The 23344-nt window shown below is 41.7% G+C and overlaps 1 protein-coding gene across 6 annotated transcripts in view; it reads left to right on the forward strand.

The window, feature by feature from the left end:
• Nucleotides 1–296: 296 nt before the first annotated feature.
• The window catches only part of tmcc1a (transmembrane and coiled-coil domain family 1a), a 47478-nt gene continuing 24430 nt past the window's right edge, over nt 297–23344 (forward strand). Inside the window, exons 1-5 of one of the 6 annotated variants that reach the window (XM_078255314.1) lie at nt 303–382; nt 1399–1479; nt 8337–8453; nt 11757–11802; nt 13335–13621. In XM_078255314.1, the coding sequence (XP_078111440.1) occupies nt 8427–8453; nt 11757–11802; nt 13335–13621 (360 nt within the window). In that variant the 5' untranslated portion in view covers nt 303–382; nt 1399–1479; nt 8337–8426. Of the gene's footprint in view, nt 383–1398; nt 1480–8336; nt 8454–11756; nt 11807–12702; nt 13622–15520; nt 15972–23344 lie in introns of those variants that run through there. The other 5 variants (XM_078255313.1, XM_078255315.1, XM_078255312.1 and 2 more) reach the window with 5 other exon arrangements.

Consider the following 23344-nt stretch of genomic DNA (forward strand, 5'->3'; position numbering starts at 1 on the left):
AATTTTCGAACTAATTAAAAAAAACAAAACATTTTTGGAACTAAATTGTGCTGAGACTTTAATTTGTGCTTGCTTAGTAGCCTAATACTAAACACACATGTATGTGGTAGGCTACTTAACGAAACGCTTTTTTCATGTCTGAACCATAGACTGTAGTCTATGGTCTGAACCAGAGGTGTAGCTATCCGTTTTTAATACGCGAGTGAGGCTTCTTATCACAACATTCAGTCTTTGGCCACTTCGCTATAGGTTACGTCCTACGCCATGACGTCAGAACTGAGAGCGGACGTTGGACGAGCAGACCGTGGGGCGGACGGTACTCGGAGGAGGGGTGCTGCTCGCTGAACGTCTGTGTCAGCTCCAACAGTTTGCTATCACCCATGTAAGTGTGAAATATATTTTTAGTTTGTTTTTTCGGGTGGATTTACCGTCAGTTTGTGCCTCTGTGTGATGTGTGCTGCGTCTCTGTGCCGCGATGAAAAGCTGTTAAGAATGTCGATGTAGCGTTAGATGTTTTCATCGAAACAGCAGCTCTGTGCAATGACACAAACGGGACTGTCAACCCGAGTCCGTTAACACTGTAGACTGTATATAAAATAGGTTAACACACTGCTGCTACTCACTGAATGCCACTGAACTAACATGTCAACGATTTTTTTTTTTTTAGCTTTATACACTTTGCTTCACGTGTTTTCACAACATAAAAGAAGGTTCGTTTGTTATTACTTTAACGTTAATTCTGTAGAGCGTAAAGTATGTTGTTATTCAACTTATCTTTCGTAACAGTCACTAACGTTATATTTCATCTCCTGTGGTGTCATAGTATTCACATGCGGGCTTTTTTCTGCAGTAGCCTACTTCAGTTCAAATATTAAATTGTAGAATATTATAGTGTACAGACAAACCTGCGCAGGTTTGTCTCATTGCACATAACAGATAGAATTCGTTGCTTCAGGAAGATCATCATCATCATCATAAGATCATGTGTTTTAAGACTTCGCTGGCTTGTTATGGACTTAAAAGTTGTGATTAGGTAGGTGTTGATTTCCAGTTAATTCATGAAACTTTTTTATTTTATTTACTATGATGCTGTCATATCAATGTGTCTGTCTCTCATGATATTAGCAAGGGGCCTACCAGTTGCAACCAACACACGTTTTAATAGACCCTCAGCAGGGTTTATTTCAGTCTCAACTGCCTAGTATTTTTCATTATTACATTTGATGCCTAATATTTTTCACAGAAGAGCTTTTTACCCCGCAACCTATTATTATCAGTGTCTAGGAGACAGACCGAGAGAGAGACATACACACTCTCACATACACAGGCAGATGCAGAGACTACAATGTGCCAAGGAAGCCTTTTTTTCCATCTCACTTTTTCTTCTCTTTCTTGAAGACCTGTGGGCCCGATGCAGCAGGTTGTTATCACCTCTGCGATGAAGGAAATCTACTACATTGTCGTGAATATGGACTGAAGGTTTGTTTTCACCCATTTACTCTACTCATCCATTCTGATAACTGTGCTAACTGTTTTCATCTCTCTCTCTCCCCTGTACTGCATGTATGAACAGTATACATACACACATGTAGAGGGTTTTTTGAACTGTCCGGGATATGTAAGTTTTATATTAAGTATATGCTAAGTGGCTGAAAGAGCTTTGCTACCCCTTCAGGGCACTGCAGCCATTCATGTCTCAGTCCGACAGTCAGACCACCACGATGACGCTGCCCTCCTCCTCCTTCTCCTCCTCCTCCTCCTCCTCCTCCTCCTCCTCCTCCTCCTCTCCTCTTGCACTCACTCTGTGCCCTCCCTGTTGTGAGCTGAGCTTAGAATTGAAAGTCTTTGTAGGAGTGCAATGTGTTTGTGTATGTGTAGTGTTTGCACGCACAATGCTAACAAAATAGAACTCAGTGGTCCCTAAAGATGGAGTTGCCATCCCCTCTGACTTGAGATCGGCTTCATGTAACACTTTACACACGTTACACTTTAGCATCAGATGTGGTGAAGATGTGCTTATCCTAGACCAGATCACAAGATTAACACAGCTTGCTGTATGCTTGCCTGACTGTCACAGGGGCTGATTAATTGGCTGTGTGTACAGGAAGCCAGACTTTCTCACAACTAAGCTGCACACTGATACTGGTTTAGAAAGATGACATGAAGTAGATTGTAGTTAAAGATATACATGTGATGATTTCATGTATTACCCATATTGGTAGAGACTTCTGTTGTAAAGACTTTAGAGGTTTTGATAGGAAATGAAGCAAAAAGGGAAGAAGTTACTGTATAGATACTGTAGAGTGTAGTTTTACTTGTGTGTGACGTCACATGTCCTGTAGACTGGCTGTGATCTTTTGATTGTTTACATTAAATATAATAATGTATGTGTGTCTATTTGGCAATGTACAATTTAGAGTTGGGTTATAAAAGATAACACAGTGAGTCCATTAAGTGAAATAACTTAATGTCATGCATAAATTATTGTTCTGCATACCAGTAATATTTCCAAAACCACTGCTGTTCTATATAATAGTTAGATTTTTTTTTACAATCAGCATGAAACTCCTGCATGAGCAAATTGCTTCTGATATTTTAGTTTTTTTTAAATAAGTTACATCTCCTCTAGGTCCTCCGATTTCTCCCCATAGTTCAAAGATATGCAGGTTGGGTGAATTGGCCAAAAATTGACCTCTAAATTGCCTATGGGTGTGACCGTGTTTGTCAGTTTATGAGGATGTATAAGCCCTGTGATAGGCTGTGCTGTGTCCAGGATGTACTAGACTTCTCGCCACATGTATGCCATGCTAAGGCTTCAGCCACCTGCACCTCTGAATAGGATAAGTGGTATAGAAGATGGATGAATTGATGCATTATTTGATGTTCCAGAATATTTTTTGCCACATTTAATAATTCAATAAGTAAAGAACATTTTGAGCAGAAACAAACACATTTCTCTTGTTTTATGCTTAGTTGCTTCCCTCTGCTGCAGATGAAAACATGTTGTGTAATATAGAGAGACATACAGCAAAGACCTGGGTTAAATTCTTGGCAGTGGTACAGAACCTCCGGCAGTGTTTTTGTGAGTGGGAAGCTGGTAAACGGTCATGTCTTTGTTGCTGCACTAGAGTCCTTGTGGTTGTTGAGGGCACCTGGACGAGTGTGTAGCACAGAAGGCACATGGCTGTACAATTTTTAGACACAAAAAAATGGCATATATATAATATATATATATATATATATATATATATATATATATATATATATTATATATATATATAATTATTGATGATGTTCAACATAAACCCAATGCGCTTTGCTCAGTAATCTTGTCAATGCCGTTTTTACTTCATACTAACATAATTGAGGTGAGACAACCGCCTTATGACACTAGATATCATCTAGTGTTATGTGGTTTTACTATATGTAAAGTAATAGGTTGTAGTTTTAATTTCGTTGTCCTTTTTCTTTTCAAAAAAATAATGTGAAAATGTTCAGTAAGAGATTCAAAAGGATTCAGATACTGAATATGTTTGAATGACTTCCTACCAGCAAAAGCCATGGCCGAAGGCTTTATGTTTTCAGGTTGTCCGTACGTCTTTCCGTACTTAAGTCCATCCCTCCTATACTCGTGAACGAAATATCTCAGGAACGCCTGGAGGAAAATGTCTTTAAGTTTGGCACAAACGTCCACCTGCACTCAAGGATGAACTGATTAGATTTTGGAGGTGAAGGTCACTGTAGTCTGGCTTACTAGATGTACAGTGCTTTGATAAAGCCAGTCTCACGCACCGGATGTCCCTACCCTTCCGCTATCTCCCCTATCTATTTTGCAAGGGGACTGTCGCTGCATCAGGGGCTTAGTGCCGCCCAGGACAGTTGTGATTGGTTTAAAGAAATACAAACAAAGCAGCGCTTATTCCCCCCTTATCCCAGAATAGATAAGCGGTGTAGCCAGACCTAGCTGTGGAGATACTTTAGGTCTGGTAATGGGAGCCTAAGGTCACTGTGACCTCACATCACACATTTTTGGCCATAACTCAAGAATTCATATGCCAATTATGACAACATTTTACACATATGTCTGATAGAATAAAATGTTGACGTGATGACATTTTATACCCCAAAGGTCAAATTCACTGTGATATCATAATGTTCTGCAAGAATGCTTTTCGGACCATTATTCTACGCCATACTCAGGAACAGAAGAGCAGACATTTGGTCGGATACTGAATTAGTTACACTGATCTTGGGTGCCCACCTTGAAACTGTGGTGAAAGTATAGATCTTCTGTGTTGCGGCTGCTGCCAGGTTGAAGATGTGCGTGAAGCATCTACGTTTTGCCTTTTATTGAATTCCTTCAAAGTCTTGCATATATTATGAGTCTGGACAGACACAGATGTATATATACTGCAACATTACTGGTTGGCGGAGGCATACAACTGTGAGGCGGAATTCTAGTTTTTTCAGTCCTTTGGAGTCTAAACAATTTCAGCATCATTCAGGCAGTGCTTTGGCTGTTCTCTCAACCAAAGGTCAGCTGTGGCTAAAGAGGAAGTGTGAGAGAGGAAAGAGGAAACACTCTTTCCCCCCCCCCCCCCTCTCTCTCTCTCTCTCTCTCTCTCTCTCTCTCCCCCTATTTCTCTCCCCCCCCTTTTTGTTTTGCCAATGCCATCAAGAAACATTTACTAGTAAAACGCTGTACCATTGTGGTTTTCATGTGGACAGACTGGGTTTATTCTCTCCAGTAGGAGTGATACCCACACTACCAGAATGAAGGTGAAATTCCTTTATAAAAGCTGTGGTTTCTAGTGCCAACGCGCTGCCTGCTTCCCTCTGATCCTTTCCTGTTTGAAGACGGAGGCAGAAAAGAAGCAGGGGTCACACAGCGTCACAAGCGTTTTCACTTTAAAAACATAGTAGTATTAAAGGATAGGTTCACGTGGAAAATGTTGAAGTTTGAAAGATACCCACCTGCTTTGTCTAGTAACCAGCGATCAGATTTGTCAGTCCATTTTGAGGCAGTGCGAGAGTCCTGTACAGTAGCCTCTATCTATCTCTCTATTTTAAAACACTATGAGGGTAAAAAACGAGCAGCAAAGTCCAGCACAATGCACAGTCGCTCGTCTCTTTTCTTTCTCCGTGAAATGAAGCTGCCTTCAAGTGCGGTCAGAAATGTTGAGATCTATAAACAATCTGACAGATAACAATAATTTTGAAATATACGCTCTACTTGTGCTACATTAGGGGGGTTAAAGAACACAACAGGACGACACACAAATTGGCCATTTAAGTGACACTCCCACTGCTGCACAACCCTGCGGCGAATAGCTGGACCCCCTCATTTAGTCTGAATGAAACCTAAGAGCTTCAAGAACAGAGCTTGGATGTGCTGATCCCCACGAATCCCCCTATTGGGCTGTAGAGGTGTCTGGTTACCTGGGCTCAGAGATCTGACTGAAGAGTTATTTAAATATGTGACGATGTGAATGATTTATATCTGACTGCGTACAGTTGTTCTCACCTGCTGGCACCACAAAGAGCCAGATGCCCTTTGACCTGTGAGTCTGACAGGTTTCTCTCTTCAGTCGCACAAAGTAATGTGTTGACGCTGACACACGTTCCCTTTCCCATTCCTTATGGTTTTGCGCCTTTAACACAATCTCTGTTATGAGATTTCAGCTGGTGTGTCGGTGGTTTCCAGCCTGTTGACAGTTGATGATACCTTGCCAGAGCTGGTGGAATATGAGCTATGTTGGCCAAGCCACTGTTAAACACCTATCAGTTTAGTATAAGTAAAGGCCACTTTGCAGGGATTAAAATGCATTACATACTTTACTAATTTCTCTAAATTAAATTTAAATTAAATTAAATCTGTCTTACTAATAAACAGTTCAATCAAAATTAGATCCTCAATACCACCACTCCATCAGCTAAGACAAATTAGTGTTAGTGTTGTAGTCAACATGGACCAGTGTCAGTTCCATGCACATGGTGAATTATGCATTAGGGCACTTGCTGTGGTGTTGAGCACATATGCATAGATGTGATTTAAACAAGGCATCCCCAGTAAATGTATAGCTCCGTCCAACATGTTAAACATGCAGCCGGATGACTCACAGTCAATCTTCAATTATGTTTGACTTCACTGTGCTGCTTTCTAGATTTGTTCACTGTCCGACCCCTCTGTACAACCTATACCTCAGTGATACATGTAATACTTACAGCCCTGTACAACTGTAATAGTTCCTCTGTGGAGATGAAAGTTGCTTTGTCTTTGCAGCTTTCCACCTCACAGACTCAGTTAGGTAGTCAGATTACTCAGACTTGCTTTATACCCAGTATACCACCTTTGTGTGGGTGTGTATGTGTGCATATGTGTAGTTTTTATTTGTTTTTTTGTGATGAACATTTTTGTTTTCACAGCAATATGAGTGGGGGTTGCTAACGAGGGTTAGGGTTGTAGTTACAGATGGCAATGGCTCCTATTGCCCAAGAGATAAAATTACTTTTTAAATATTGGGTATCCTCTGCATCCATACATGAAGATTCTGCTTTATTTAAGCTAGTGGTCACATGTTCAAGATTAAAAATATTTTGAAAAAGTGTATCCAGGTCAGTTTAACACAGATATCAGGTGTGAATCAGTCTCCAATAATAGTCTTCTTGGAAGCTGTACAAGCAGACAACATTTGTCATTCTTTTGAATGCAAGTCTGTGATGTCATTAAGAAAATACAGAATTGTGGTTGTGGTTTTTAATGTCTGCATGTGTAGGAGTAAATGTTTGTATGTCTTCTGGTTTGTCTTGTTCCTGGAAAGCTAAGCGCAACTTTGGCAGCAGGGCCTCCCTTAGGGTTTCATCTTGCACAATAGGGCGTTGTGCCTGCCTCTGTCAGGGAACTACCTGCCATTCACCTCCTCATTCAGACACACTCTGTACTGAGCGCCCGAGGTGAACCCGACACGGCCAGGCGTAACACGCCGTGGATGAGATGCCTTTCATCCATTCTGGCCTCTTTCAGTCCCTCTGTACACCTCTATCTCTTTTCTCTCTTCTCCCTGTCTGATACAAAGAGTTGTGTCTCTTATCACACTCTTTGCAGTATGCTGAAGTCATCTCCCGCACTGTCAGAACTGACACAACTGTGCTATTCTCTGCCGCCCCCACACACACACACACACACACACACATATAGATACAATAACGATTGTTCCTGTTTCCTGCCTGTGCCGTCATTATGCAGCTGCTGAATGAGATATGGTCCAGTTTCCATCGGTCAAACACAACGCACACAAACACGCACATACGTACTGTATGCACGCATATGCACATTTCCACACAATATAATTCTGGCTGTCTCTCTTTCTCTTTCCTTTTCTGGCTTTCTCCGATTACAAACACACACATATTTGTGCATGCACTCACACACAAACATCGCTGCCAGAACTCGCTGGCCTAATTCCCCTCTTATTGATGTGTGTCTGTCAGTGAAAGAGGCACAGCACAAAGAGCAGCGATGGGCCTGTGTTTGGTTCAGAGGGAACAAAGACTGGTCTATTCCATGCCAGCTCTCAGACTCCTCTGGAAACACTGAATGGGCTTGTTTAGGCTATGGCCATATATTTTGAGTTGTTCGACTGTATGTTTAGCACTGAACAACAACATGGCTGCTTCGATGTCAAAAGAGCACGGGCCAGATTGACCCCCACTTGTGCTGGTCATGCTAAATTTGCAACTTTTTTATGTCAAGAGTAGAACTAAATACAAGAGTCAAGAAGAGTAAGTGATCAGGTTATTATGCAGATATTTGTACTGTGACTATTGCAAAATTTGCATGAAAAGACTATAGTACTTTGCATTGTAATGATACATAATTTATCTCAGGTTCTGCTAGATTGCACATTGTCTGCTTTATCACTTAGCTATTTGAGCTGATCTCTTACCATTGTAACTCTGGAGGCTTAATCTCCTTTTAAGTAATCACCTTTGGTGGTCTTATTTGTTTCAATAATGATAATGGATGTGATTTTAGAACACTTAAGTTCCACAGCTTAATTAATATAACCTTTCTGAATGAATGAAGCTGCAGCTGTTTTCTATCCAGAAAGCAAAAGTGAACATTTACAGGGACCTGTGATATTGTTATTCCTTGTTAAACGCTAGCACTTGACAGAGCTTTGTTTAAATAAAGCAAAGAAATCAGGACATTAATAACAAGATTATTTTTCAAGTATTTATCACGATACTGAATCTTGGATCCATTATATTACGGTAATTCTCACATACTTGTCACAGTCCGCAAAATGACAAATTGTCAGTGTGAGCTGTTTCAGTCTGCCAGTGCCAGAACTCTGCTGAGCTTTCACCATCTCTACAAAGACAATGACAGCAGGCTTGGACGAGTGGCAGCTCAGCTAAATGGAATGAGCTGCAGAACTAAGGACAAGGACGTATGTGTGTGTATTTATACAAGGGCATGAGTGAGGATAACAAAGTTCCAGAGAGGCCATTGTCCATGTGGTTGTTTGTAATCCACCTTTGACAGTATTGTGACATTTCTGAGAAACATGCTGACTCGCTGATCCCGTCTGTCACCGACACCTGTTATTCACTGATAATCACTGGTCTGTTTCTGTGGAGGACAGGACTTAAATAAACCAAAATGCATCCATACATGTTTCGGAGGTTGATCCGAGGAGAAAGTGAAGGGAGAATGTTCTTAAGAGGATCACCAAAGTATAACATTTTTGTTAACATTATCTGGAGCAAACACTGTTAAACATTTCAGTGTTAGGAAAAAGGATATTGAACTTAAGATGTCCTTCTCTTTCACATTATTTTTGTAATTTAGTTTTTCTCAAATACAGAATAATACTAACTGGTGCAGTTTTTCAGTAGCATTTTGGCGCACTGTCATAGTAGTATATCTTGGTGAAATTAAGTAATTTGGGTCAGAACAGGACTGTCGTCATTCAAAGATCCATCTAGTGTTCTTTTGCGTCATCACCTCATAAAGGTGGAACGACAAGCCTTGCTTCAATTAAACAAAGATGCAAGACATCTCACACATACACAAAGTCTGACAATAAACCTTTGTCCTCTAAATGCTCCTGAAAGAGGATTTAGTTTGAATATATAACCGTAGGCAATCAAGAAACCATCCAATCTAGCTTGGGATCATCCTGGGGATGAAGGAGGGGATTTATAGACAGAGAGGGAAGGATGGGCACCGAGGTCGGGACAGGGCTCCAGCTTCAGGACAGGATTAATTTAGGTTTACCCCTCCACTCACAAGCTCGGAAAAACCCACAGTGCTCCATCATAATCAATTACACTTCACTGTGACGGCCAGTTTGAGGGTGCATGCAAAAACAAGCAAACAAGTATGCATATATACTTAGTCCCGCAGGAAGGAACAACAAAAAAACAATTAAAATAGGATTGAAAGAAAGAAAGAAAACTGACAATTAAAATAGGATTAACTTGCAAAAAGAAACGGATGCTCAGTTATGTTAAATAAGAATGTTTTCATTGCAATAAACTCTATTGTAAAATAAGTTTTTAAATACTTACATTTCTTTATTATTTCCAGGTACTATAAGCAGATGTCCTTTATATATTTTATAAGGGATATATTTAGTTGAGTATTTGCAACATAATTATGTATTATGATTAACTTTCTGTACATTTTTTTTAGTGCTTTTAGTTAAACGCGTTATTAACGGCGTTAACGCAAACCCATTTTAACGGCGTCATTTTTTTACCGAGACCCGGTGCTAATATGGCACCGGTGCCTTAACGACCGTTATCTACTGGACCGAATAGCAACGCGGATTTCGGTGCCTTATTTAGGTGCCACTTACGAAACGGACATTAGAGGGAACTAAAACATCGCCGACGCTAGTCAACACTACACTTAGCAGCAGCTAACGTTTACCGACTGTTAGCTAGCAGCTGTAGTAAACACGGTTAAAATGCTGACAGCTAAACGGTGTAAAGTGTGATTGTATTTCACTGTAGAGGATTCTAACACCAGACTGTAGCTGCTGAAAAACACAGACTCTGCCTCGCCAGCCTTGTGGTGCATTCACCGTTTTGTGCTCCGGATTATATATATATCTTTCGGTTCAGGCACCATTTTAAAAGTATTGTTGTATCATGTTGATAAGAGCATTGAAATGAGAAAAAATAATGGGACAAAAAGAAATCAAGGGACATTTAGAATAGAGAAAAATGTGCGATTAATTGCGAGTTAACTAAGACATTAATGCGATTAAATATTTTAATCGTTTGACAGCACTCTTTTTTTTTTTTTGGTCAAACTATTAAAATACATTGCCCAGCTGTAATCAGTAAATAAAGCTGTGTTGTTATTATTAGTATGAAAGGCACTGCCAAACGGTTGACAGCGCAATATCTTAATAGCTATAGGCCGGTGACCTGCTCTCTTTCTCTCTGGCAGGCCACAGTCACATTTCACTAATTGGCACCAACACTATTAACACATAACCTCTTCAAGCACATCAGTATCTGCTGGTCTGAATCTGTCTAATAAACAGAAAAGATTAAACAAGATCAGATTTAAGATCATGGATGGATAGACATTTATTGATCCTTTCGGAAATTCATCTCGCACCATACAGCTCATCAAATAGACACTACAGACAACAACAAGACCACTAAACCCTCCCTCCCCCCCGCACGACAACAATACACAATCCCAAATATCTCCACATCATAAAATAGTAAAGTGCAGTGTCGTTAGCACCAGTGAGCTATCAATAGTAAGGTGCAACATCATCAGTGGCGTTTTAATATTATACCAAAGTGCAGTATTCTCACACAGAAAGGAAGTTATTCTTCAGCTTGTGAAGAAAGTAAAAGTTGCTGTGTGAATGGGTTTATGTGCAGGAATACACCTTTTCTTGGCTGTGACATTGTGGCTATTGTGAAAAGTGATATGCTACCAGCAAGTAGCTTCATGCTCGTTCTCCTTTTGTCTCTGGACGTAGTGTAAAACTGAACAGTTGATTGTATTCATAGTGAATGCGAATGAAGCCTGTCACTGATTCATTTATTTGAGTGTTTGTCCCTGTCTGTCCAACTTTGTGTTATTCTTCATGACCTGACAGTTCAGCTGAAGGAATAAAGTTTGAGTATATAACTGTCCCTCCCCAGGGCTCCGAATGTTCCTGCCTCGCTTGTTTTTATGCTCTCAATGAGAGATGCTGCATGGGGGCTCGGGCTGCCTGCCTGTGTGTCTATGGGTCTCTGAGGTAATCACTGTTCCACCAATAAGGTTCCTTCTTGAGGAAGGCAGCTTGTATATTATCAGGCATCCACTCTGTTTTTGTCACTGACTTAGATTCAGCTAGGCAGTGTGCAACGCTGCAGGAGGCGTTCATGCACTGTGTTCAGTGTTTGTGACACTGCACTGTATGTTGTTTCTAGTGTGGAAGCCATTGTGTCTTTATACCACCACAGGATAAGGATAGGATGCTTTTGGGGATACTAATGAGCCCGTGGAGGAACACACACACAAAGTTGTTTCGCACAATATCGCACATTTTCTGTTCAGTATGCCTATCATGTTCGCAGCTCTGAGTGAAAATGATTATTGATTGCAAATTATATGCCTGATTGTCTGCGAATCTTAAGGTCGGTGATTCAATTGAAAATTAGTAAACTAAAAAATAAGTAATAAATAATAAAAATGACTTTGTTTTTCTTTCTTTGGTCTCCCTCCATCTCAGGTAATCCACAAGAGTGAGTCACACTTGGCTGACCGTTGGGCTGATGGTAGGTGGGTTTTTCCCCGATGTGAGTCATTATATCTCTCACCCCTATATTCTTCTCTGCATCCTTTCGTTTATTCTGCCAGCCTCATATTCAGATTTATTGTACCTGCTTACTTTTGAAATAATTTGTACTTTGTTTTTTGATCTTTATATCATTCTAGCAAACCTGGATCCAGCTTGTTTTCCTTCATTACTTTATATTTGCTCATGTAACATTTGCCTGTTTGAATGTAGAATGATTCAGATGCCTGGCAAATCTGTCACTGAGTCAGCCTGTCTGATACCATCTTCAACTGATGATACAGTATTTGTCCTATATTATTTTTAAAATGCAATTGCATATTCATTTTGGTACATAAATGCAGAGTAGGGACCCAATCACACAGAGTGTGTTTTCACAGCCAGGTGGCTTTTTGTCATTGTTTTCAATGAGAGTGAACTGTGTTTGCTGCTTTAGCGGTGCTGAACGCCTCACATTTTTCCATTCTATGCACCTCATGTTTTTGCAGGAGCACCTCTTGAGTAGAAAAAAACTTCAACTCAAAGCTGAAAAGCGCCCGACGTAATTTAACTTCAGAGCAAAATAACGTTTGGCCAAGGACGGGTGATTTGGTGGTTGCCTAGCAAGAATAACAAAAGCATTACTCTGTCTGATCGGGGCGTCTTTAACAAAAAAGGCAGTGCAGTGCATTTTGCAACCTGCAAAAGCGCTCCATCTGATCGGGGCCTAATGCTGTCCAACCTGCAGACTGATCACTCTGCATTCACACTTTCTACCATTTGCATGAAATTTCAAAGATACAAATGGTCACAAGTTAAAGTGAAAAGTAGTGATTTCATGTCACTGGATCTAGGAAACATTCCAGCCTCTCATAATCCATCTCCTCTCTCTCTGTGCTAGACCAGCATGGCTACTTGTTCCTGAATCAAAGATGCATGCTCCCCCTTTGGATTCATCCCTCTGACCGCCACTGAGCCGATCCAACCCTCCATCAGACAGCCCCATCTCCACTTCCACTGTTCTCTACTGTTTTCTTCTCTCCTTTAGTCATTTTCCTGGTCTGACCTTCTGCATGTCTTACAGATAGATAGGGAAGTGTTAGCAGACTGATTAATAGGACAGTTCCTCCCTGCTATTCATGAGAGGTCAGCAGGGACACATGCAGCAGGGGGATGACAATCAAAGGGAGTCAGAGGGGGTGGGCCCCATTTTAGGTCCTGGAGCGCGAAGAGAAGCAGGGGGATCACAAGGCCCAGAGTTGAAGAGGGCCCCATTCCAGTCAGAGCACCCCTCCTTCAGTAAGATGAGCCAAAACGCCAGGGAGAGCATGGGGGTTCTTGGCCAGGGACTGAAACAGCTGTTCCAGCAGCAATGTAAACGCCTCTCTCGCTCCAACATCCCCTCTTCGTCTTCCTCCTCCTCCTCCTCTGTAGTGTCAGCAGGTGGCTCCTCCCCCTCTGCCCCTGAGGATGCCTTGGGGCCCTGCTGTCCTGAATCTGACCACCTCTCTGCTCCTGTGGTTCCCTCTGCAGCTGGCCAGGGCTCAGGCGCTGTGGGCATGATGAGGCGTGGGACCAGCCTGCAGAGCCGCCGCAGTAAAGGATCCGGGTCAGGATCTGGGAGCGGAGACCGCGATCCTCTCGTGAGAGGTAGCCCCCAGGCCCCGCACCGCCGCCACACCCACGATCCACAGCAGCACATCAGACGTCCACGCTCCTCTTCCCCTGCTGAAACCACACCCAGCAGCCCCACACCTGGATGCACCGGGGGCGATGTGGTGCTGTCATCAGGGTACCACTCCACGGAGGAGACGGACAGGGTAAGTGACAACAGCCGCAAATCATTTCACTACACAGGTTGATCAATGTGTCTCTTTTACCCTTTCACTGGTGTCGGGCCTTATTTGTCAGTGAACTGTCAATCAAAGTTAAGGTTCACCTTGCTGCTGATGTAACATTCCCTGCTGTATCAGCTGTGAATGCGGAGATTAGGTCTACCATTACTGCTGTCTATCAGATATCCATGGTGCAGCTTGCTAACAAATGAGACACATGTATAGATACACAATAATACATAACAGTGAAGCCAATTTTTATGAGCGGTTCACAACTTTTTAAGTCTGTCTTAAAACAATTGTCAGGTGCCAGGTTTTCCTTACTTTAATCATTTCTCTTGTTCTTACCGGCCTTTTGTTACCATCCCTCCACCACAGCTCAGCACTGAAACACTATGCGGGGAAACAAAAAGGAGGAATTTTGCTTCGGAAAATATTCACCTGATTTGACCAACTCAGACTGCTGAAGCCTCATAATAACTTATATTGTTTGTAATATAATATATTTTATATTTTGTAAACCATCACGTCCATTGGAAGGGAATGTTCAGAATTAACAGGAGGAATGGTTAATGGTTTTGTTATAGACTAACAGTAAAAGCTGCAATACAACAAGTTTATACATCATTGTACTTTTAAAAATCCTTTCTTTAGTATTCTGCTTGGTTAATCATCTATTTATGTAGTACTTATGTAGTGTGTTTTAAAATACATTTGTCTTTTTTGTAAGACCAAGGTGTGTTTAATCCAAAGATCATTAAAAGTATTGAATGGGGTTACATGTTCTGCAACTTTCGTAATGGAAAATAATCAGCATCAATTTGTGTATACGTGTGTGTGGGGGGGTATTGGTTTGTTGAAACCTCCCAGCCCTTAACAATCTAATCTTTTACCTCATGTTTTGATTTTTCACCACCTTACCATGATACTTCAGTTTGTTCTGTCTGCCACCAGAGGTCACTGTCAGATCAGCTAAGCGGCACTGGGCTTGGTTCATGTGGAGGTAGAGGTGGTGTTGTCATTATGAGCTCATGTTCGTTGTAGACTAGACTGATCTTTTGATGAATTAAATAAGCCATACCAAGGACTCCGTATCAGTGTGTCACATATTAAGTGATAGTTGTCTGTCAATCCAGCAGTGGGCACTGGGCAGTAAGTCTAGACCAGTACGCGTTGATAGCCAAGTGAAACTGATGGCTTTAATCTGTGAGCTGAATTTAAGAAACTTCTTTCCCCTTTCTTCATCTGTAAAATGAAGTATCATTCAGTCCTATGTGAGTGACCTCACCTGGGATGACAGGGCAGGGCTGAGAGCCAGACATCTGTGCTCCTTTTAGTCCTGCTGCTGTGGTGGACGACCATCAGCCTCTCTGTGGTCTGTGGCTCGCTCTTGGCAGAGATGATTACCTGTCTCGCCCATCTCTCAGCCCTGTCTCCGCACGGCAACACAGCAATGTCATTCAGGTCATCCAAGCAGTCGCCGTGGTTACCCCGAAACTTGCAGCAAGCTGCCTAGAGCTACGCCCTGCTTGGGTTGCCATAGTAACAGTGGGGTCGACTTTGGAGGTGTGTGACATCCTGCTGTTAGTGGAGGTCGGGGGTTGCATAGCTTGTCTAAATTTGAGTGTGTATCAGGAAATGATGATTCTTTCTTCCTCTCTCTTTTTTTCTTTTTTCTTTTTTTTCCTTTTTCTCACCAATTTCCCCCTCCGCACTTCTGTTGCCTTTTCTTCCTCTTTCCTTCCCTTTCCCCCTCCCTATGTCCCTGGAGATAGTTAGTATAGGCAGTCAGCTGGTCCCTCCTCCTCTCCCATCTACCCCTCCTCCTTTTCACTCCACCCTTCGGCTCACTGACAGGAAGCAGGAGGCAACCTTGCCTCGTCCTAGATGAGTGAGAGCTGAGCACTGGCTGTGTGTGATGCATGTTGTGTGAATGTCTCAGAAGAGGATGTGTGACTGAAAGACCTCATTTTTGTGTGTGTTCCAAATAGTGCGTGTGTGTACACTGGAAATAATTTGGGCATTGATAGCCATGTGGTGTGAGCTTCTTGTGCAAGTGACCGTGTCTGTGAGAGACAGAGCTCAGGGGATCACTGTGAATATGAGTAGAGGGCAACACAGCTGAGCTGTCTTTATCTTTGTTTGCTCTCCCTCCCTTTTTATTTATCTCTCTCTGTCCTCACTTCACGTGTGTGAATGTAGACTGTACTATGTGAGGCAGTGTGTACTTTGGAGGGATATCATTGGAGAGGATTAGACAGGGGTTCCAGCTGTGAGTACAATACCATCAGTCAGGATGGTACAGCGCTTCAGTCTTCGTAGACAGTACTCTAAGGTAAGCTTAAAAAACACAAGCTGTTTAGACATTAAAACCATGTCTGTGTCTTTCTATCTCCATGATGCAGCTCCATTCATGGCTAAAGGCTCAGTTGTTGTAAACATTTTCTCCTGGCAAAGCCCTGTGGGGTCGTTCATCTTTCTGTCTTTCATCTATTTGGTACTGTGTCAAGAGTTTGTGTTGTTTTGGCTGCTTGTGTAGTGCTTTGTTCAGGACAGCTGTCAAAATAGTAAAGATTGACTCTTTTGTTAGTTGCAGAAACAATGTACACTAATATATCAGCCAGTTGACAAATGGGGAGAAAGCTTTTTTTTCGTAATTCTTGCAAATTAACTTTTTTTTGGTATACACAGATTTTCCAATGAGTTTCCATTTACTTGTATGTAGTCATGTACTTGTAGTATGTTGATCCATACAGTAACTGAGTGGTTCATTCTTTGCACTTTATCTCTCTTGTTAAACAGTAACTCATGCTACAGCAGTAAGAACTGCAGCTTAGAAGTGTGGTTTTCGTGGGGTCTTAAAAAGTCAAAAATTTCTAAATCAAACTTTTAGCCCTTAAAAAGTCTTAAATTTGCTCAAGTATTGTGTTCCAGGTTTTAAATTTCCTACATCTATGTAGTGCTTTACTTTAAAGGAACACGCCGACTTATTGGGACTTTGTCTTATTCACCGTATCCCCCAGAGTTAGATAAGTCAATACATACCCTTCTCATCTCCGTGCGTGTTGTAACTCTGTCTGACGTACCCACCGCTAGCCTAGCTTAGCACAGATCCTGGAGGTTACCGGCTCCATCTAGCCTACTACTCCCAATAAGTGACAAAATGACGCCAACATGTTCCTATTTACATGTTGTGATTTGTATAGTCACAGCGTGTACAAAAAGCAAGGTCACATGAGACACAGCCATCTTCTAACCGTATATAAACTGGGAACTATGTTCTCAGAAGGCGAAGCACTGCAACTTCTGCTACTTGGGCGGAGTGATTTGCTCGCAGCACCTGAAGCACTGTGGTGAGGAGCAGAGAGTTCGCCTGGAGTTCTGCAAGCAAATCACGCCGCCCAAGTAGCAGAAGTAGCAGTGCTTCGCCTTTCTGAGAATAGTTCCCAGGTTGATGGCTGTGTCTCATGTGACCTTGTTATTTGTACTTGCTGTGACTATACAAATCACAACATGTAAATAGGAAAATGTTGAGCTGGTTACCTCCAGGATCTATGCTAAGCTAGGCTAGCGGTGAGATGAGAAGGGTATGTATGGACTTATCTAACTCTGGGAGATACGGTGAATAAGCTAAAGTCCCAATAAGTCAGCGCGTTCCTTTAATAACCTCTAAAGAGTAACCTCTTATGCTCAATGAAATCCTCCTGTAGCACTTTAGATTGTTTTGTTTTTATTCTGTAGTGTTGTAGTTTTTTCTTTCGCTTGTCCAAATATAATTCGCTGTATTACGACTACAAATGAGACCAACATATTATTACTTATATTGCAGCCAATCAGCTAGGTCTTACATTTCATTCATAATAGACTTAAAAAGGCCTTAAATTTGACTTGGTAAAACCTGCAGAAACCCTGTAGAAGGTTCGCTGGAGCTGTCACCAGGGGATGTAATTATTGGTAATAAATACAGTATTTGATTATTGCAGATTGCACCATATTTATGACTAATTTGCAATAACAGGCTAGTTTACTGTGCTCTACAACTGTCCATGAGTTTGATATATCTATCTGGTGGTAGTGTTGTTAAAGAGAGTAGAGGGACTGTATTAAAACTCAGCATTACTCTGTTAAGAGCCCGCTGTTCTGCAGCTGGCGCTCAGCCTGTGGGATTAATTACAATTAGCTGCTGATTAATTGATTGACTGACTACACCCTCCCTGTTCATCTTCAGATCTGTCTAATGGTGCTGCTGGGGGTCCATATGCCTGGAAGCATCCACATGCACAAATGCGCACATGGGCAGACGGACGCACAGTCTCACTTTCAGACTGGAAGGCCTGATTCCAGACTGATGGAGAAGGATCTAGTCTGGTCTTTCCTCTCTTCTCGGAGGGATGGAGAGATAAAAGTAAAAACGGGTGCAATATGTCTAGTGTCCGAATGGAAGACGAGATGGGAAAGAACCAGGGAGTTGGCTGTAATGGGATATGAGCTAGTGAGTTGAAATGAAACAGAAGCCAAGCCTTGAGGCTCTCACACCATAGAATGTTTGCGTCTGAGAGAGACCAAAGCTGTGTTTGTCTTTGAAGAACATAACCTTCTCCAGGGCCAATATGACCCTGTGTCTTTCCCCCAGGCCACATTTGTCTTCCTTTGTCTATCGCCATATTTTGGTTTCCATGTCAAAAACAACATCCCATGTTCTCCTGCACTAATTCTCAACCATCTCAAAACAAAATGCCTCATATTTAAACAATTTATTGGAGCAACATCCAGTTAAGATGAAAATTCTTTAAATCAACTGCTTGATTGACAAAGAGAAAAATAAAAAACATAGTTTGTACATAATGTGTAGTGGAAAAATACTGAATCACAGGGAAGAGGGTCTGGGAATTTGTGAGTACTTAGGTTAAATCTAATAGAGGCAAATATATTATGTTTTAGTCTATCATATGAGCGCACGTTATTAAAAATAACCAAGAAAAATGTTACAGTACATTGTAAGGTAACAAATTGAATTTAATTAATCTATATAGTCAACTTGATTATGTTTTTGCTGGCATTTGGATTGAAAAAATAATATAATAAAATAATATATTTGGAGTAATGAATTATAATATTGGTTAATGAATGAAAAATGAAAATAAATGAACGAAAGAAAATGCATGTAGGTTTGTTGAAGAAATTGTAGGGTGGATAAAATAAATAAATTGCATTAACAAGACTAAACAAGACTCTAAATAAGTTTTTTTTTTTTTTTTTTTTGCCTTAATACAAAGGATTATTTTCCCATCTCTTACAATTTCCATACTTTTTTAAAAAGCCATGTTTTGTATGAGGGATTTGTTTTGTACTGTCAGAGCAGTAAGGAGAAGCGTCAGTGGGAGGTGCTGAACATCACCTGGTCCCCTGAGGCTTGTTCCGTCCCTGCTAGTTTAACATCCTCATCATTGCTCTCATCATCTCTCACCTCCCCAGGCTACTGGCTGCGTGTTGATGAAAGCATTTGTACCCTTTTCCAGCAGGACACCACTGCTCGTCCTGACACTATGTTAGTGACATTGAGTTTTTTTTGAAAAGCTGCAAAAGACAAACACAGGGTATTGCTATATCACATTTACTTTTATTCTAGCTCAACACTGTGTACATGTACATTGCTGGGATATAGCCTGACATCCGTCACGTCTCTCACGCCCTCGGTTGTCCCTTCCCTCTTGCTTTCTCCGCTGTCGGGGTGGAGTGCCGCCCAGGCAGTTGTGAATCATTTAAAGGAATACAAACAAGCCAGAATGTTTTTTTCCCCTTACCCAGAATAGATAGGCAGTGTAGCCAGACCATACTCCAACACTGACACAGCGCTGTGGAGATAGGTCTGGCAATGCAAACTACATTCACTTATATACAACCAGGGCTGCAGATGCATATGCTAACTATCAAGTCCTATCAAAGCACTGCCAAAGCAGATTCCCTCTAGTCACAGTAAACACAGTCACAGAAGCACACAGTCAAACCTGTGTATTATCAAACAACTGAGTTTCGATTGCCTTTTCAGCAGAGAGAGAGCTACAGCCATGGGGATGATGAAGCATGTGCTCTTAGTCCACACTGGAGGTGATGTCACTCAGGTGTTTGCCAACTACCAGCCCGAAGCAAATTGTTTTTCAAGCACTGTGCGTGTGTTTGAGTTGCTGTTGTCAGTGCACCATCATGACTCTGTGGTTCAGAGTTGTTGACATTAATTATGAGGCCTTATTACTGTGTTCCAGTCAGATAAGGAAGTAGTATAAAGCCGCTAATGGGTTTTGCAGATCTGTGGCTTGTGGTTTTGTACCGAGTTTCGGAGGACTAAAAAAATGTTCTTTGCAAATGTGTTAATCTCCCTTCTCCGCTGTGTAATCTTTCCCCCACTCATGTCCTTGCTGTCTTATTAACCCTTTAGTCATTTCCCCTCCCTGTCTTTTCTCACTAGTCTTCTATCCCTCATCTTAGACAGACAAAAGGAGTCACTGATCAGAAGAACAAACACCATTATCTACTGAATTAAACACAATGGATCTGCTGTTCTTTGCTTTCTCCTAAAATACATTACGGTATTTGTTTGTGTGCGTTTGTGTACTTTGTTCATATTCAGATAGGTGTCAAATTTAGTAAGATTCAGGTTTAGTAATGTTTCATCACTCAGTGTATATTGTGGACTGGGGTTGTGCCAGCAATCTCATTATCATGTCTCAGGATCTCCATTTTAACAACCAAACATTTAACCACATTTCTCTCAGGATTAGTAACTTTCACCTGGTCAGGTTAAGTCAATTTTATTTAATATAGCACACAAATACACAAATCACAAATTTGCCTTAAGTGGCTTTACAATCTGTAAAGTATAAAACACCCTCTGTCCTTAGACCCTTGATTCGAATAAGGGAAACACTTTCAAAAACTGCACTATAGGAATGCACTACTGTTTTTATTTTATTTCTTAGCATAAAGGGACTACAACTGCATTTCATTGTGCAACATTGTTGTACAATGACAACAAATTATCCTTGAACTTGAACCTTGAACTGTATTGACATCTGGTGACAACGAAGACCAGAGCGTATGATTCACAGCGTTTTTATACTCATCACGTGCATCTGTTCAACGCTCATTTATTTAAGTTTTTCCTTCAATTTGCCAGCTGTCTGTACATATTTGTGCATTTGTGAGAGAACACATGGGGCTTTGTCCAGGATCTGTAATCAAACAGGTTTTCCTCACTGAATAAGGATTTCAATCTGCTACACTGCTTGGTATTACCACCTCTTTTTTTTTCTTCCTTCTCGCTTTCTTTCTCTTCACCCTTTACCTCCTCACTGTTTGTTTTTTTAGCTCTCACTTTTTCTTCATCTCTCTCACTCTCATCTGTGTCCAGTTCTTAGACAGTGGAGCCGGTTTCCCATCTCCATGGTAACAGGGTAATGTTCAAGCGGCTTTACCCAGCTGAATGCTCACAGGTTCACCCTCTGATCTCACAGCCACCTCATCAGCCTGTGTGGTGGAATAGCAACCTCAGAGCGGGGAAAGGGTGCCTTCTAAAATTAGACTCCTGTGCAATTTTCCAAATGCGCGGACTTTGTCTTAATCACTGTTTGTTCTAAACCTCGTAATTAAGCTTTCTCTTTTGTCAAGTATTTCACATGCCAGAGCTACACAGGAGGAGATGTGTTGCAATGGCACCCTATCACTTAGATCTCAGTGCTAAAGAAACGCCTGTTTTCTATTCCTGTTCTGATGCATATTTGAATGAAGTCCTCTGAATGATGTACAAAGAGAGTTGTGTGTGTTTGATAATTAAAATACCTCAATGGGACGCCTGTCTTCCACTTCAAAGAGAATAAACAAAACAAAGTAAATACAAGCAATGTGAATGTTTTGTTGTACCATGTAAAATCTAGAGAGTATCCTTGAATAAGTTGCTTATATTGTGTTGCAGCCGTGCATGTGTGTGCATCACATGCATGTGTCTTTGCGTGTGGTTAAACTCTCCACCCAACAGTTTGTGCTCCCTTTGAAGCATAGCCCCAGCCTGTTTTTAATTAGGCTGTTGAATATTCATATGTGATAATACATATAGGCCAACGCCCTTATCCGGTGCTGGTTGCTATTGGCATTCACAACAGTGGGAAAATATGTACTACTTACACACTCACACTAACATGATAATGCATAACATGCAAATTTGTGCGTGAAACCATCAAGGTTGGTGTGATGATGTGAAAGGAAGGACCAGAAAAGGGCTTGGGGGGTGTGTGTGTGTGTGAGTGAGAGAGAGTGTGTGGGGATCAGTAGGATGGATGGAGTCATGGGGAAAGGTAGAGGGGGAGAAAAAGCTGTGAGTTTGAAGTCACTCTTCTTAGCCAGTTTTATAGGTTTCTAATCTGGGTCTGAATGAGGAAGGAGTCAGCTCCAACTCTCTGCCTGCTTCTCTGCTGCTATTAATAGACAGATAAACTAGTGCTGGTCAAGTTCACTTTACAAGGGCATTTAAATATATATATATATATATATATATATATATATATATATATATATATATATATATATATATATATATAACATTACACCCCTTGACAAGTTTTTTTTCAGGAAATAACTTTGAATAGTTTTGACAATTTTATACTTTAACAGTACAGTTTGTGCAGGGTGTACAAAAATATTGATCAAGGTGTGCAAAAGTTCACAGTGTCTATAATATGTGCAACGGTCAGGGATAATAGTCCAGGATGTGTGTTAATGTAACGTGTAGTGACTGTGGCTGGGAGGTTGAGTCTGTCAGTTGGGGTCCCGGGCCTTGTTGATGAGGCCCACCGCAACGGGAATAAACTGTTTTTGGGGTTTGTGACGTGAGGTTTTGGTCCTGATGGACAGCAACCTCCTGCCAGAGGGGAGAGGTTAAAAAAGTTTGTCTGGGGTTGGAGGAATCGGCCACAATCTTTCCTGCCCGCCTCAGGGTCCTGGAGGCCTACAGGTCCTGGAGGGACCGCAGATTGCAGCCTTCTCAGCAGAACGAATAATAGGCTGCAGTCTGCCCTTGTCCTTGGCGGTTGCAGCAGCGTACCAGATGGTGATGGAGCAGGTAAGGATGGACTCAATGATGGCATGAGGAGATGTGCACCATCATTGTCTTTGGCAGTTGGAATTTCTTCAGTTGTCGCAGGAAGTACATCCTCTGCAGGGCTTTTTTGAGGTCCACAGTGCTGACTGGGGAGTCACCCAGGGTGATGGGGGCGTGCAGGGCAGCTTCTAGAAATCCACAACCTTCTCCACGGTCTTCAGAGTGTTTAGCTCCAAGTTGTTCTGACTGCACCAGGTCACCAGGTGGTAAATCTCCCACCTGTAGGCATACTCATCCCCACCAGGGATGAGTGCAAAGAGGGTGGGGTTGTCTGCAAACTTCAGGAGTTTGACGGACAGACGACTGGAGGTGCAGCTGTTGGTGTACAGGGAATATGTGCACTTATGTGTATGTCAGCAGTGACTCACCATGGGTAATCTTTTGTGTATTTATTTTTGGCCTGCAGCTGGTCCTTCCTCTTTAGGCTGGTGTGTGGTTGTCTGTGTGAAAGAGGACATTAGCGTGGGCATGCACGTGCATCTATGCTGTTTTCTCAGCCATTGCAGGATTGCCACATACTTGGTCATACTCAGTCACTGAGGATGTTCTGGTCACTC

Source organism: Sander vitreus, chromosome 7 (genome assembly GCF_031162955.1).
Source record: "Sander vitreus isolate 19-12246 chromosome 7, sanVit1, whole genome shotgun sequence".
Classification (NCBI taxonomy): domain Eukaryota; kingdom Metazoa; phylum Chordata; class Actinopteri; order Perciformes; family Percidae; genus Sander; species Sander vitreus.